This window comes from Sardina pilchardus, chromosome 4, assembly GCF_963854185.1.
Source record: "Sardina pilchardus chromosome 4, fSarPil1.1, whole genome shotgun sequence".
In the NCBI taxonomy this organism is placed as follows: Eukaryota; Metazoa; Chordata; class Actinopteri; order Clupeiformes; family Clupeidae; genus Sardina; species Sardina pilchardus.
In genome coordinates, this window is record NC_084997.1 from 26,194,803 (window position 1) to 26,212,302 (window position 17,500).

The 17,500-nt window shown below is 44.9% G+C and overlaps 2 protein-coding genes and 1 long non-coding RNA gene across 4 annotated transcripts in view; 1 reads left to right on the forward strand and 2 right to left on the reverse strand.

The window, feature by feature from the left end:
- Positions 1-5,297, reverse strand: part of vangl1 (VANGL planar cell polarity protein 1) — a 93,298-nt gene extending 88,001 nt beyond the window's left edge. For both annotated transcript variants that reach the window (XM_062534818.1, XM_062534819.1), the window contains exon 1: positions 5,160-5,297. The gene's annotated coding sequence lies outside the window, so the exon portion shown is untranslated. The remainder of the gene's footprint in view (positions 1-5,159) is intronic.
- Positions 1-17,500, forward strand: part of LOC134078706 (uncharacterized) — a 142,402-nt gene that overhangs the window by 4,033 nt on the left and 120,869 nt on the right. The window lies entirely within an intron of this gene.
- nhlh2 (nescient helix loop helix 2) lies at positions 14,041-14,403 on the reverse strand. Its single transcript, XM_062533495.1, has one exon. The coding sequence runs from the start codon at positions 14,401-14,403 to the stop codon at positions 14,041-14,043; it is 363 nt and encodes a 120-aa protein (XP_062389479.1).

A 17,500-nucleotide genomic window follows, 5' to 3' on the forward strand; every position in this document is an offset into this window, starting at 1 on the left:
ATCTGGCCCTTTCACTGCTAACACACAGACTCTCACTCAACCCACTGAGATACATCAGACAGAGAGAGAGAGGGAGAGAGAGAGAGGAAGGGAGAGAAAGAGGGAGAGAGGAGGAGTGTAAGGGGGAGGGAGAGAGGGTGGGACAGACTGAGAGAAAACGAAAGAGTGAGCAATTGGGAGACAGGAAGAGAAAGAGTGCATTCATAGACTCTGACAACACACACACACACACACACACACACACACACACACACACACACACACACACACACACACACACACACACACACACACACACACACACACACACACACACACACCGAAAACACGGTGTGAAGACTGCTGTTAAGCTGTGTTTAAAATGTTCTTCCTTGTGCAAACACATGCACGCCATTTGCCTCTCCAAGCCCTGACTCCGGCCAGTAAAGAACCCTGTTGTAAACCATCCACTCTATGCATCCCATCAGATCTCTCTAGGACCCAGGGGAAAACACCTGACGAGTTATGCAGAGTAGTAGGGATCCAATCAACCAACAGTAATCAAACTAATTAAATGAGCAAACTCAATTCCAAACAACACAGGAATGCCGCACTTATTAATTTGCATCGCTCCTCGCTATTTACCCAGCATGCTCTAGGAGGTAATATTAATATACTATACTGTCCCTTTATTACAACTCACTGTTCTGTATGAAAAGCACAAGGAGGGAGCAGGGCTGTGTTAATCTGACACTGAAGGAAGTGTGTAAAGAAGGCAGTGGGATACTAGGCGTGGTGGAGTATGTGTGTTTTGTAGCCTAGCGGCTAACCAAAATGAGGCGGGACTAGCCTACTATGCTGTTAGAGCATATAAATCTGACATGGTAAGCATTTACGTGTTATAGAGGCTACACAGAGGTGTAAAAGTCCAGCTTCAGGAAGTGAACGAACGTCCTGCCACATTTTAGTCCTAACCATTCACTTATCCCTCGTCCCTAATTCTGATTCTAATTGAATTTCTTGAATTTCCCCTTGGGGATCAATAAAGTATCTATCTATCTATCTATCTATCTATCGATCTAATTATTCTTAAACCACGTAGGCTACATCAGCTAATTAGTGAGCTCAGCTGTGTCAAGCGCACATGTAGAACCAATGCATGGCAGGACTTTTACCTTCTGAAGCTGGACTTTTACATCTCTGGTTATGATGCAAACTTTGCTCGGAACACTGCTGTCAATGTGCACAGCTTGCAAGAGCCCGTCAACACACAGTTCACCCGTTTCCTGTTTTGTTTAAAGGTAACAGAGCTTACAGAGTTGTTATGGGCACATTCCTCAAATTTTAAGTCGGCTCAGAACTCACATTAGACTCGTTTCCAAGCTCCGACTTTCCATGCATTCCAGGTTTCAGGCCTGATGCAAACACAACAGCGTGGTGGTGACTCATTGATGGGTTTTCCCACTAGCTGTTGCTGACTCGCAGTCATTTTTAACAACTGTCTTTTGTTAGGAAAAAAAAAGGGTTGGGACTCAGAATTACCTCTTCAAGTAGTGTTCCAGTGCAATGCCCCTTGTTGGATGTACTGTATCTATATTCTGCGTGCTCTCGAAGGCAGCATTAAAAGTGTAGATGCCATGTTACTGGGTCAATGCACAGGGCATGTAACTGAAGTAGTGTAACAGTTTTATAAGACTGGTCTAGTAATTTCAAACGTACTGTATATGCACCACACCGTATCACGTCCGGTGTGGTCAGATCCATTGATTATAGTGAAGGAATTGTTGCAGCAGACACTACTACGACACAATACCTCTTGTTCAAAAACAGCACCAGAAAACAGTCTAAAAGCAGTAGGCCCTACACACTGAGGAAGTATACATGGCGTCTTTGTTTGATTCGGTGTAGGCAAGCACAGGCGGTATAATGAGGATCCTTCTTAACGCCATTCTAGCAGGGTTTACTGAATAACAAGGACTTATGTCTCTGGCACACGGCACTTCTCTACTCTTGCTCACTCCCCAAATCTCTCTCCCTCTATCTCTCTCTGACTAACTCTCTCTCCCTCCCCGCCTCCCTCCCTCTCTCTCAACTCACCCTCTCACTCTCATTCACTCTCTCTGTCTTTTAGTCTACTCTCTCTCTTTCTCACTCTCTCTCTCTTTCACACTAACTGACTCTTTCTCTCTCACCTCACCCTCTCACTCACTCATTCTGTATCTCATCCCTCTCTCATTTTCTTTCTCTCTTTCTCTTTTCCCCCTTTCCTTCTATCCATCCTAATGTAGGTCTAGAGGCTGAAAAATAGCTGCCCGCCTTGCCTTTCTCCCCTCCCCTCCCCTCTCTCCCCTCTCCTCTCCTCTCATCTCTTCCCCTCCCCTCCCCTCTCTCCCCTCTCCTCTCTTCTCCTCTTCTCTCGTCTCCTCTCCTCCCATCTCTGTGACTGCCTGCATGGCTGGCTGTGGCAGGGACTGTGGCCGCGGTATGAAATCATTTAAAGTCGGTCCATGCCCTCTGGACTGGCGATGACACACTAAAGGAACAGGGGACCCATGGAGCGCGTTCACGCAGAGTAGCGCTGCACACAGCGCTCGCAGGAGCCGCCGCCACGCTAAACCATCAAAAGCACCGGTTTTAAAAGGTGAACAGGACAGTGAGGGGTGGCCTTTAGTGTGTGTGTGTGTGTGTGTGTGTGTGTGTGTGACTGTGTGTGTGTGTGTGTGTGTGTGTGTGTGTGTGTGTGTGTGTGTGTGTGTGTGTGTGTGTGTGTGCGCTTGTGCATGTCAGAGGGGGGTGATGGTCACTCGTGAACCACCGACTGGTTTAAACAAACACAGAGACCACTCGCCTGAACACAAATGACTGTCCGACTTACTGACAGGCACTCAACTACCAGGCTACATGCTGGCCTGAGAGAGTGACTAGCCCTCCTCTGGGTCAGTGGACACACACACACACACACACACACACACACTAAGAGAGAGAGAGACAAAGATATAGAAACAAACATATGTGCATACACACACACACAAACAAAGAAATATTCAAGAAAATGCAACAGTGTTTTATATGACAACATTTAAAAAAAAAAAAAAAAACTGTCAATGTCTCCATGGTTATAACATGACAATAGCAGTGATACTACATATGGCTGTTCTTCCGACAGATCCTTCACAGAACTCTCAAGGGCTCAAATCCATTCCAAACAGGGCAGCAAACATGCCTCTAGTTGGCCATTCACCTGACTGTACACATGCAGAAACACCCCACTATCTCAGTGGTCAAACAACATGCTGTTTGCTGAACTTTGGCCGTGTGAAACGCTCACACCGTTCAAGCCTAACTGACACGGAGGGCCGTGGCCTGTGTCCTACAGTAAATATCATAGTGACAGGCCCCGGGCTAGTGGCCTACCACACATCCATCTCTTCTGGTTATGAGGGGATTATATGTCTCTTCCATATCTGATTATAAACACCTCCCTTCCCCCCTCTTTCTGTGTGTGTGTGTGTGTGTGTGTGAGTGTGAGTGTGAGTGTGAGTGTGAGTGTGAGTGTGAGTGTGAGTAGTGACTGTGTGTGTGTGTGTGTGTGTGTGTGTGTGTGTGTGTGTGTGTGTGTGTGTGTGTGTGTGTGTGTGTGCGCGTGTGCATGTGTGCGTGTGTGCGTGTGTGTGTGTGAGAGAGTGAGTGTGCCTGCTTCTCTGCCTGCATACCTACATCTCAAACATACATCAATTTCTAATTTCCTGTTCTTCCATTGTGGGGATCTGTGATAATAGACCCCAGATCCACGGATGTAATACTTCTAACAATAAATTTGCAAAGGCATTCTGTGGGGATTTAGCGGTGACTGGTACTGTTGGGAGCCTAGATCGAGCCTAGTTACTTAAGAAGGGCTCTTAAAGAATCAATGTAACCACTTTAAATTCTTACATGAAAGGCTTTGATAACATGATAAACACAGGATTTAAGAGTAAAAGCAACCCCTCAATCCGTCTTTAGAGTCCAGACTGAAATAAAAGAGATTATGTATCTTGTCTGCAGATCTTCACGTCTATCGTTATCTGTTCAACTTAGTTTACAGTTTGCAGAAGGCATTTGGCGATAAGAGACACCTGGAACAACTCAACCAGAGCCTCGTATTCACGGTTGACACGGTCTGAGAGCGCAGTTTTCAGGCGATACTTGTCCTGATATGCCACTTAGAACTGAGCTCGGTCTATTTAATAACTATGCGAGGGGACTGCTCCACCCAGCAGCGTTCCCAGTCTGACGCCCTACCTGTCTTTCACCGCTGCCAAACCGGGCTTCGGAGACAAGAAACGCCCAGGTCGCCCTCAGGCCTCTGTTTCAATACCCCACTCCCTTTCAAATGACACGCTAACAAACACTGCCTTTTTTTCTCTCACAAGATGAGCCCTATTCCTGTGTTCAAAGGCATGGGGTAGGCAGGGAAGATTGGATTCGCATAGCTTCAGAGGCAACGGCAGCAGCATGGCCGCGACGCTTGTTTGGTAGCCACCCAAATAAAGAGGAATGCCAAGCACGCTCGGCTCACGAAAATACATTAACTAGCCGGCACGAGATCAGCTTTTCGCATATTTTCGGCCATAAATCTGTCTGAAACATTAACATAACACAGACTAGGCAGACGTTTGAAAAACGCCAATGGTTTCGATAACACAACCGGCAGACGCATCTGCTCACTGGAGTAGAAGAGACAACAGGCTTCAGGGTGTAGTGCTAGGTGTATATCGTTTGTTCTGACACAAATAATGCAGGCTACAGTGTAACATGCTATAGCCAGCGTCTTCCCCGGTAGTCTATACCGAGAGTACATTCCCTTTTAAATATTCAAATTATGTTAGGCTCGACTTCACTCATCCACCTAGTTCTCGACAACCTGTGACATGAACTTATATTTTATAGAACAGTAATCAAACGCGACAGACGTTTAACATTAAAACACTGCGCCGGACACTAAGCTATTTAACCTATTTTTTCAAGCGCAAGAACATCTAACACCGACAACTTAGAACTTTAAACGCTTGCATTCAACCGTGAACTGCGTTTCATGCCGAAAGGCGAATGCTAGACTAATCCTCGACCACACCAGCACCAACGCGAGTCATACAGAATACGGGAGAAAAAAAAGCATGATTAGAATGCTCAAAACTCACCTTCGCGCTAGGGTACCATTCCCTCCTATCGGAATATGGAGAAACGTCCAAGTACAGCGACGGGCAGAACTCACACATGACACACAAAAACGGACCTACAGTAGAACAGCACTTCTCACAGTCAGACAGACTAGCAGGGGGCAGTGAAGAGTGGCAGCCCAAAAGCGATGCAGTGGCACGGCGGCGCGCTAGGGGGGAGTAACGTCTGCAATTAACTGGGCCCCCCAAATTGGAATAGTTTAATTAATCATACAGCGCAGTCGCAGTAGCGCCAACGAATAACAAAGAACGATGGGTTGAAATGTTACAGTAATGTTGTTGTGTTGAGGGAACAAATATGTATTAAAACCATTCTTCCTTCTTTTGCTGTATTTTGTGTCTTTCACGTCTGCTCTGAGAACGTCACATTTGGCATCTACACGTTTTCTTTTCATTTCTTTCCATCAAGCAGATGTATATATATTGTATAATTTAGATTCCTAGATTCCTTTTACAGTTATATTATTATTCCACTTGCCAGCAATTGTCTTCTGGGTTAATTAAAGACACACACATATGTGCGCGCACACACACACACACACACACACAGAGAGAGAGAGAGAGAGAGAGAGAGACAGACAGACAGACAGACAGACAGACAGACAGACGCGCGCGCGCACGCACACACACACACACACACACACACACACACACACGCGCGCGCGCGCAGTAACCCTACTTGTTTTTCTCTCTTTCCACCTTAATCAGCTTGACTCAGCCAGCCAGCTTCTCCTTCGCTGGTTTGCCCTGCAGTTATTAACCTGTTCTCCAACCTCATAAAACCGATTGAGAATTGAAACCGACACACACAAAGTGGTGTGTGTGTGTGTGTGTGTGTGTGTGTGTGTGTGTGTGTGTGTGTGTGTGTGTGTGTGTGTATGAGTGTGTGTGTGAGACTATGTGTGTGAGAGCCACTTGAGTACTATGATGCATGATCGGGTCGTGGCATTTGCCTTATATTTTGACAAAGCATACTGTCGTATGATTCATCAGTCAAGTCTCAGTAGGTCAAGTCATTCTCCTCTCTTCATCTTTCCTGTGCTCTCACATTCCCTCTCTCCCTCTCCTTTTGTCCATCCCCCTCTCTCCCTCTCTTTTTCTCTATCCCTCTCTCTCGCTTTCAGTCTCTGTCCTTTTCTCTGCCACCACTCTGTCCATTCCTCCACTCCCAAAAAATGTCAGGCAAGTTTTATTGAGCGAACTGCACAACAGTACTACCACAGCAATGGCCAATGTCAAAATGAATAAAGGGATATATTATGTCCCCACCACCATCACCACTACCCGCCACAACCTCTCTCTCTCTCTCTCTCTCTCTCTCTCTCTCTCTCTCTCTCTCTCTCTCTCCCCCTCTCTCACTGTTTGTCTCTGAGTTACTGTAAGCACAACTGAAGAGCTGTATGAAAGCACTGGGTTTTTAAACATTGAGGCTTTTACTGTAATACTCCCTTTCTCTCTCTCTTCCTTTCCCTCTCTCTCTATTTCTCTCTCTCTCTCTCTCTCTCTCTCTCTCTCTCTCTCTCTCTCTCTCTCTCTTGCTCCATTCGAGACATAGTACGCGGTAGCCTAGCTGGCCTGATGCCCTGGGCTGGTTCTGTGCTCAAGCATGTAATCCTGTGGCTCCATGAGAGTGAGTGTGAGTGTCTGGGGCCTGGGTCTGCAGTCCTTTTTATCCATGCCAGTGTGTGTGTGTGTGTGTGTGTGTGTGTGTGTGTGTGTGTGTGTGTGTGTGTGTGTGCGCGTGCACGGCTGCACGCATGTGTGTGTGTGTGTGTGTACGCATGTGTGTGTGTGTGTGTGTGTGTGTGTGTGTGTGTGTGTGTGTGTGTGTGTGTGTGTGCACATGTGTGTGTGTGTGTGTGCACATGTGTGTGTGTGTGTGTGTGTGTGTGTGTGTGTGTGTGTGTGTGTGTGTGTGTGTGTAGGTGTGTAGGTGTGTGTGTGCTCCAGTTGGTCAGTTAGTCAGTCGGTCGGTCGGTCAGTCAAGAGGCCGGTCACCACCAGTCATTCAGGCAGTCAGTGTGGTGCCCGCTGCCTGGGGAGATAAGAGCAGAAAGGGACCTCTCCTTCAGCTGCCTGTCAGGCACACACTCAGCCTGCACTCTGTGGGGGGCCAAGAGGTGTGCTGTGATGGTCGCTGATATACAGGCACACACACACACAAACACACACACACACACACACGCACATAAACACAAACACACACACATGCAGACACACACACACAAACACACACTTGTAAGTGCACACAAACATGCACACACGCACACACACACACACGCACGCACACACACACACACACACACACACACACACACACACACACACACACACACACACACACACACACACACACACACACAAACAAACACACACATACTGTATATGAGTGCACACAAACTCTCTCTCTCTCTCTCTCTCTCAGGAAAGCACCACTGAAAACTGTAGGAAATCAATGGAGCGTAACATCATCAAGAATAAAGGAATAACGTAGGTTTCTAATAATAATAAAGCTATCTCTTAATCATCAATGTCAGAAATGTACCCTTTTTGAAAATGATTCAACAAATGGTCAACACACACACAAAACAAATAATGTATTTATTGAGTGACACAGTTGCTTCGCTTTACAGCCTTGTTTCTTCATATCTCAAAATATTTGTCATCTGATGACAACATAAAGATAGGGTGCTGTGCGCCCTCACGTGGTCATAGTTACACATCACAGTTTTCCCGACAGGAACGCTTTGGGTTGGGGTCTGGGGGACGTCATGGGTTGCATGACATTGATAAAGCTATTATAGGGATACTGTGGGACATCATGAATCACAACTTTTCAATACAAAGGGAAAAAAGATATCATGTGCGTCGTATGATGTTGGTGCATGAGCCATACAGTTTCTAACCAATGTTTTAAAAGTCCTGTTATTATCATTTTAGGCATAAGACGCTTTGGGGTAGCCTAAGGTGTATAGGCGATACTCTCGACGTAATGATATGAGCTGAAAGTAAAATACTGTGTGTACATAATACATATTTACTGGTGTCATCCTGAGATCTTAGACTGATGCTTGGTTCGGGTATAGCCTAGATTTTCCCTTTCACGACCAAACGAGGGCGCCCTCACTCTTCAAATGCTCGCTTCTATATCCACCTGCCATGAACAACGCTTGGTGTGACGTTCATGTAAAGTCGACTTTTGACAAATCAGTTCCTGGACGTACTTAAATGTGTAACCTACGTATTCAACTGTTATTCAAATATGGAGTGAGGATTTATTTTTAAGGCGCAGGCCTACACCAGAACACAGCTGGCTTGCTTGGGCTGGCCTTAAGCAAACGCCTAGGCTTTGGTCCACTTTACGTCTGAACACGACCATCATAGTCTTTTTTTTTATTGGTTCATCAGATTAAGTTGCATTATGCGTTCAGCCAGCGCTGGCCCTGCGCTATGTGCGAAATGTCACACATAAATAGGCTGAAATTTGATCATATGCCCGAGTAGGCATGCTGTAAATGTGTCGCGGGCGAGAAAACTGGCGTTGTCCTGTCACCGGTTTGATGAATTCGTGAATTTGTTTAATCGAATCACCGCGCAGATGGTCTCTATTGAGCGCGTGAGGTGGGCCCGCGGGATGCTGGGGTTTGATCACTGAATGCGGCCCCAGACCCTCCGTAACCTCCCATATGCGCGTGGCAGTGGTTTTGTGTGACTTTGTGGGAGAAAATGAAAATGCAGACACTCCATCTCCATAAATCGAAGCTTTGTACTCTTATAATTATAGCCTACACCCTATGCGTTCACGGCATACTGTGGTGGTGATCAAAGACCAGGCCACAGTCTCTTGGTCCCATAAAGGCCTTAGCCAGCACATTATTTTGGGTGTATAGCTAAGTCATTTGAATTTCAGTCGTTTTGTTTGATCTTACATAAACTAAACTATCTAGGCCTAGGCTACCTGAATCAAAGACACTGAAAAACAAAGTCACACTCAAGCAACTCTAACAGAAGTTTGACTCAGCTATCTCGAGTCAGAGCATCTTGTCTCAGAATATTTTCGTTAGCCTACACACTTGAATAAAATTATTTTGGTAGGCCCATTTTATCGTTAAAAATGTTAATAGTCTGTGCGCTCACGTCCGTTCGCGGCAAATCTGTCGGACGTGTCCAACTGTTTAGCGCGTGTACAGATGGTCAAAGAGCCAGCGCGTGCGGGTCGCATTGTGAGGAGTGTGTCGTTCTCTATGCGCGAGTTAATTAGAACAGACTGTCTCCCTTTTTCCTCCCCTTTTCCATCTCCTCTTTTCTTCACTGTGTGTTCCCCTCTCCCCTCCCTCCCAACCATCTCTCTCTCTCTCTCTCTCTCTCTCTCTCTCTCTCTCTCTCTCTCTCTCGCTCCTCTGTCCCTCCTCGGCCCATTTCCATCTGTCTGCAGACAAAAGGGCCGCGAGGCCGGCTCGAGCCCGGGGACCCTGCTGGTGAAGTGGGCGGGAATAATGCGCTGCCTCCTCGCGGCTGCATTTCAACACATGGATCCAGCCTTTTGTGTCATATTGAGGCTTGCAACGAAGAGCGGGCACTTCACAAGCGCAGCTCTCAGCACGGACAGAAAGAGATGGAGGTAGAAGCCATACGGCGAAGTAGACCAGAAGTGGATGCGGGCACTTTGAAAAACCGTTCTAATTCTAATAATGGTGAAAAAAAACCACACAGACACACACAAGTAAAAGAAAGGTTGTGATTCTGAGGCACAATAGTTGCAGGGTATTTCTTTATTCCCGTAGACAGATGGACATATGGTTGTGTTTTTGTTGTGGTCGGACCTAAGCAAGAGGAAATGTTGGCATAAAACACAGACTACATAAAAGACATCCCTGGCCCACATTGGCTGGAACAGAAGGAGATTGCGTCTAAACACACACTACCTGAGCGTTCTGCAAATCAGTGGTTGCCGCTAATAGAATAAGGCTGGCTGCTTGACAGACAGGCTGACATATGGTATCTCAGAAGGGCTCAGCGCCATTACATAATCCTTAGGACACACACTGGCAATATGGCGCTTTCTCACACACTGACATACATAGCCCAAGCTTCTGTGAAAAGGCCTGGCGTCAGCAATGTTGGTTTTTCTTTTCCTTTCCCCCCTGTCCACTGCTTCTTTTCTTTCTGTGTTTTAATTTCAGTCAAAGCCTCTCTTTTAGTTTAGTTCATGCGGAAGTGTGTGTGTAAAACACCCACATCCACTGGAAGGCCTAATAAAACCTACAAATATTTTATTTAATCTTATGAATGACAAGTTTTCGTATGTGTAATTTGCTTAGTTAATCTACGCCTATCAACAAACAGGTTTTTAGAACACCTTCTCGAAAGCACATGATTTTAGCTGCATGGTCAGAAAGGGATGAGTGTTGTTTTTTTAATCATCTGAAGAGTTCATTGGAAACAGGATAGCTATGCATATTGTGATGTAGGCCTAAATGATGCACACCATTTGATGTCACATTTGTCCTGAAACTGAATTGGCCTACTGAATCATAAATAGCGTAAGTTATCTGTTTCTGCCAATGATCAACAGGCTCATGTGATTTTTACACAGTACCAGTGGTGCTGAAAGCAGGGGGGGGGGGGGGTATTTTCTGAATAACACAAAAGAAAAACAGAGAAAAGGGTAGGTAAAGAAGGAATGACAATTTTCTCACAAAAAAATTGCAGCCTAATCTGTAATAGGCCTACACTATATTGAGTGAAAGTTCGAAAGATTGTGTCCTTTCATGGTTTGCATTTTCAGTAGACCTATTTCAATGAACATGGGTTTCTCTGATGTCGCCGAGAGCAAACTCAACTTAGAAGGTTGTGTGTGGATGCCTTTTCCCAGACATTATACACAGTAACAGCTCGTAATCAATACACCACACTCTTCTCTTCCGTTTTTGATTAAATAAATTATTTCACACATTTCCTCCTTAAGAGATGTGTCATTTTGACACAAAATGTGTGTGCTCAGGGACGACACGATTTTGTGTTAATTTCTTGTAGCTACAAAAACAATATAAACAAGCAAACAAAAAACAAAAAGTTACATATTTTTGTAGATACACATTCTGTTTGTTGTTTTGAGATGGCTGAACTCTGTTTTTCACCAAGCCAGCCACACAATTGCTGTGTTGAAATTGACACAAAATGTGTCGTCCCTGAGCACACACATAAGTGTGTCAAAATGACACATCTCTTCTTAGAGTGTATAGGCAAGCGGTTATGCCACATGGCATAGATGAGGGCTTGTCTCCATAAATGTACAGAATTAGTCGGCTATTACAAGAACAGAAAAAGTACAGAAGTGGGTAGCCTATGTTTTTAAAGGAATGTCCTGTTTCCCCGAAATCACATGATTTCAGACACTTTTATTGTAGCCTAACTTTGACCTAATCGATAATAATGTTCATACCGTATAGCCACATGAACATATAACCCTCCCCACGGTTATCATTAGGCCTATAGTTGAAAATTAGGCCTACTTTTTATTTTTATACATTCTCTACGCATATTCTCGAACCTTTCTCTGTTTTTCCTCACTCTCTCTCTCTCACACACACACACACACACACACACACACACACACACTCTCTCTCTCTCTCTCTTTCTCTCTCTCTCTCTCTCTCTCTCTCTCTCTCTCTAGCTCTCTTTCTCCCTCTCTCTCTCACTCACTCACTCACTCTCACTCGGTCCCACGGGAGGCACCAGACGGACCGTAATTTGGTTGTCTTGGCTCGTCTGGAGGAACACCTGCCCCCTCTCTGGGGAGAGCGCGCCTTTATGACGCGAGAGCGGAACGGAGCTGCAAACTCACGCCCGGAGTTAGGCTCTCCCTCACCGGCACAGGCTGACCGCGGCCACGCCGCTGCCCCTCTGGATGCGTTACCCGGTTGTAATGACCATGAGCTTTTTGGCATTTCACATTACCCTGGGCCTCCTAAAGAGAACGTGCCCGTGCCGTTGTACAGACAATCAGTAATCACTCTGGCATATCCAGTCAAGCTGCTAATGCCGCCGCGTTGAGCGATGATGACTGCGATTATGGTGGTGCAGAATCCCGCATTACTGTGCCGTTTTGACGAGTTAATGGAGATATATGTCTGCTTAGTAAATTAAGGTGACAGTTAATTTGGCTACATAAATTTAAGGGGTGGTGATCCTAGGTAAAATAATCGACGTGTTGCTGTATTTCCTTCACTTAACTTAACGTGCAGTGATATTTTGTAAATATTTGGATTAATAGCATAGGATATAAGAGACAGAAATATTCACTTTCATCCTTTTCTACCTGTCATAAGCGTCCTATGACACAAGCATTACCACTAGTTACGAATAATGTGAAGTAGGCCTAGGTTATGCAGAAAAAGAACATGTTTCATTTTTTAGATGTTTATTTTAACAATCCACCAGAAAGATATGAAAACTGTGTTCGTTACAAACCATGTTTGTAATAGCTAACCCACTACAAAAAGGACACGAACAAAACCCTGAAAAAACAGGAGATCTTTGGATAGCAGATATGATGTTTCTTTTTTTTCTCTATAAAATTAGTGACGTAAGAGGTTCACAACAGACACGTAAATAAATAAACGATTTCTAGGAATCACATGTCAATAAAAATAATCTACTTTGAAATCAATTTTTGGTCGCAGCAGAGTTGGTGTCTCTTGGAACTCTATAGCCTTTTGAATGGTTTATTGCATTCCCTTCAAATTTTCTGTTTTTCTAAAGAAAAAAAAACAAGAATATACTGTAATAATCCTATTTCATACCTGCACAGAAATGTTTTCTTATATTAATGACATGATTCATTGTAGGCCACAGATTATCCAAGATATTTTACCATCTCATGAACACATACAGAATATCAACGGGTTTCACCCAGTGGGAGAAGTGCTTCTCGTTTTCATGGATATGATCAGAAATAAAATATTCACAATAACGAATTGCTCGTCTCACAACAATAAGCCTACAATTGACAAAACATCACTGAAAAGTGCAATTGAAGAGCAACAACATCACTTCCGTTGTTCACACACCACAGTCTAATAAATAAATAAATAAATAAATAAACAAGTAAATAAATAATGATACATTAATAAATATAATCATTTGTAGGCTAGACGTAAATACCTGACAGGTCGAAAAGGACACGTTTCTAACAAACATAAATTATTTATCAACATAAAAAGGCTAATCCATACATCATAAATAAATCAAAACCACGGTTAAGGTCATTATTTCATAATAGGTGGCACTTAGAACGTTGTTTATTTTTTCTCTCTCTTTTTCTCACATGTTCCCCTTTTTCATTTTTAATGGGCATTTCATTGTCCTGCTTAAGGATGAAGACAAGGGGGTCTTGGGTTCCTGGCTCTTCCCAATGTTCTCTGAGGCAGTGCCGGCACAGGGAGACGCGTAAGCCCCGTGGGACTTGGGAATGAACCGTATTGTCTTGGAAACCCACACGCATTTGTCTCCAGGCACAAGACTCGCTTGTTATTGCGCTGCGCTCATTCACGGGGCCCCGATGCCCTGGGGCTCGCTGCCCGGCTACAGGTCTCGCAACCCTCCCACACCTTCCCATGCGAGCGGCATCAGCCCGGCATCTGGACACGTTGGTAATAGTGATAGAGTTTGTTTTGTTTTTTTCCCCCCTTGACATCCCAAAATGGAAAATGCATTGTTTCTATCCACGCGCACGCGCGCATGTGAGTGTGTGTGAGAGTGTATGTCTGTGTGTGTGTGTTGTTGTTGTTTTCATATCAAATGTTTTCGTCTTTGAATGTCTCTGATTATCTCTTGCCTTTTACACGTCCAGCACGTGGTTCAAGTAAGAGATGTAGCAGATTGCCAACCGCAGGATTTCGATCTTGGAGAGCTTCTTGTCGGGAGGAAGCGTGGGCAGAAGTTTCCTCAGCTCGGCGAAGGCCACGTTAAACGCCTCCACCCGAATCCGCTCTCTCGTGGCGTGCGCGGACCGGTACTTGGCTGTGGCACGTCGCCGCCGTCTCTTCTCCTCACGCGTCAGGGGCGGATCAGGCAAACGGGACTTGCTGTCTCCTCCAGGCTGAGCAGGCACACATTCGACTTTGATCACATTTAGGACGGTCTCCGGATCGGACTGTCCCCACCCAAGATCCGAGTCGGTTTGGTCTGGACTCAGCATCATCTTGAGCGTGGATGTGGGGCTGGAGCCGAATAGATTGATGCTGTACACCTGCGCCCTGTGAGAAAATACGAAAGGGTGAGAGGATTGTTCACATACACTTGGGGCATGGCAAGAAACAACATGTTTCGCCCGAGGCAAACTCTCTCTCTCTCTCTCTCTCTCTCTCTCTCTCTCTCTCTCTCTCTCTCTCTCTCTCTCTGTCACTCACTCACTCAGTCTGTCTTTGCTTTAGACAAACCAAATTCAAAATTACACTTTCTCCACATCCATGAGAGTGCTACAAACAACGTGTAATACAAAGTATACATTTTGCAGTTAGTTATGGTTTGCCCTGTCTAATTGACGTTTCCACTTATGGCTAAACAGGTTCATCAATATTTTATTGTAAACGCAATTATGTCAACCCCCCTAAATAAAGACACATGTTCATGTGTTGCATTTGCGATTCAAAAAGTATGTGGAAAATCACATTTAAATGTGCATTCGCCCTATGGCTGCATTTAAAGTATGTAAAGGTGTAGGTTCAACGAAAAATATCGCCTACTTGGTGTAATCTATATTTTGTAGTGTTTTATTTGGCACTTTGTCATATAGGCAGTGAGCTGACAACGAAAACTGCCAAAATGTAAGCGACTTAATGAAGTCACTTGAATATATTTGTGCGGAGATGGAAGTGCAGATTCACAGCCGACCATCTGTCGTGCGAGACCAAGCCTTATGAGTGGGGGGAAACAAGCACGCTCCATATGACAGGCAAACGTGTGAACATCAATCTGTCGCGAGGAGATTATCAACACGGGCGACATCCCCTCTGGATTGCGATTTAAACTGTATTCAGAATCCTACAGAGTCTGATTTTTAGACAAAAAAAAAAAAACACCGAAAAAGACAATCCCCCTAATTAAATGACAAATAAACGAATATTACTGTTTTGCATCAGTAGGCTATATTTATGGCACTAACAAGCAAGTATCAAGGTATAACTTTAAAATGAAGGACTTTGAGAAGAGGCTCAGGTACAAGTATAGGACTTACCGTTTGAGATGCTAAACTTGGTCCGACTGTCTCCGTGGACTTACACTCACTTGAACTCTCCAGATGAACAAACTGGTTTGCACTCCTGTTCGTTGACGTCCTTATATATTTCGGTCCAGTATGTGTATATTCAGTCCAGTCTTCCACGGCTCATACTCTTTGTTTTATACCCAATAATATCCCAACAGGTCTAAACTTAGCAGCGTTTCTCAGTCTCAAGAGCAACTAAAAGCGTTCTTCTACTTACGGTGCTGGTGTTTGCTTATTTTCACGTCTTGAATATTCATGATTTTCTGCGCTGACATTTACTCAAGCACTGTCCTTAAATCCTCAGATTACACATCCGTGGATAAACGGCGACAGAACTGCGCCTCTGATGAGGTAGATAAGGATCTCGTAGCAATGACGCCTCTTGACCCTCACCCCGGGAACAATGGACACGGTCTCGTGGATAGGCCCGCCTGAAGAGAGGGGAAAGTGCAGTGATTCCTCGCGTGCCCCGACGGATTACGAAAACATCTCTCCGATAGACTGAGCTGAGTCAGACGGCACGCGCTGAGACCATTCTGCGAAAGACGGAACGTTATTGAGCTGTGTGTGCGTGTATGTGTCGCCACGCGCGCTTCTCTTGCGGTTTCACGCGCCCACCTCTTGTCTCCGTGCGCCCACTCTGATGCTTTGGATGATAAGACTTCAACAAGGTCCCTAATAAAGGGTTCCCGGCGTGACGGAAGGCACGACTTGTATTGTCTGCCTTTTCTTTCAACCCTGCCCACCTCTCCTGTCCTCCCCTCCCCTCCCCTCTCCTCCCCTCCCTCCCTCACTTTCTCCCTCCCTCCCTCCATCCTACTATCCATCTCTTTCCCTGCCCCTGTGTTTATCCGCACCAATCATGTGAGCCGATCCGCATCGGAGTGACGGACACGGACCCCGGAGGAGCGCTCTGCTTTTCCAAGCCTGTTTTGGGGAGGGGGATTGAACTTTAATGAGGATCTGTAACCGCTTCGGCCCAGCTGTGAAAACGCCATCGGAAAAACTAGAATGAAATATAATAATAATAATAATAATAATAATAATAATAATAATAATAATAATAATAATACATTATTAATATTATTTGCCTATTGTTGCTGTTGCTGTTGTTGTTTTTGTTGGTGGTGGTGGTGATGGTGGTGTCACTGCCACAGTTAGTCTGAGACAACATTAGGCCTACTGACTGGACGAAAGTCCTTTGCCGTATTCAATGCAAATAATAAAAACAGAAATGTTATAATCAGATATTTGAATATGCCAAGTATCCAGAGTACAATACATTACGAGCACCTAAATTACATACACCTAAACTCCATTGCTGCAATGTGTGTGTGTGTGTGTGTGTGTATGTGTGTGTGTGTGTGTGTGTGTGTGTGTGTGTGTGTGTGTGTGTGTGTTTGTGTCATTATCCACTTGCACACATGGAGAATATTCCTTATACTCAAAGTGTGTGCACGATCAACGCTGTGCCACTGCCTCAGACTGATGGAGACATTGCCATTCCAACCTCTGCCAGTGACATACGCACATTGAGCTGTGATTGATTTATTGATTTATTTAACATCTTTGACTTATCTTTGACACGTGCAGCATCGCACAAGTCATCTCCAGCAAGCCTGGGAGGGGAAAGGGTCACGTCGAAACAGGTGTGAAATTAACTGAGATCGTGTGTGACTGACAGAGAACAGAGTTTATGCGGTGCTCAGAATTAGAGCCTCTTTTTGAAAACCTTGTTGAACAGCTATCATCGTTGAAAGTTGACAGAGATCTTTTTTAAAACACACTCTCTCAGTCGGAGGATGTTGGTGGTTGTACAACAACAACATTTTACTGTAACAACCGTCCCTATGAACCGAAACACACATGCATAACAAATGAAAGGCTTATCTCTCAAGCTCTCAGATCCTTGGGCAGAAATAACTGGATGGTATCTAGCAGTTTTACTGTTATAGGACAGATAGGGTTGTGGTCAGTTCTGTTTCGGCCTCGCCTGTGGTTGTAAATTTGATCAACTGCCCCTTGTTGTGAA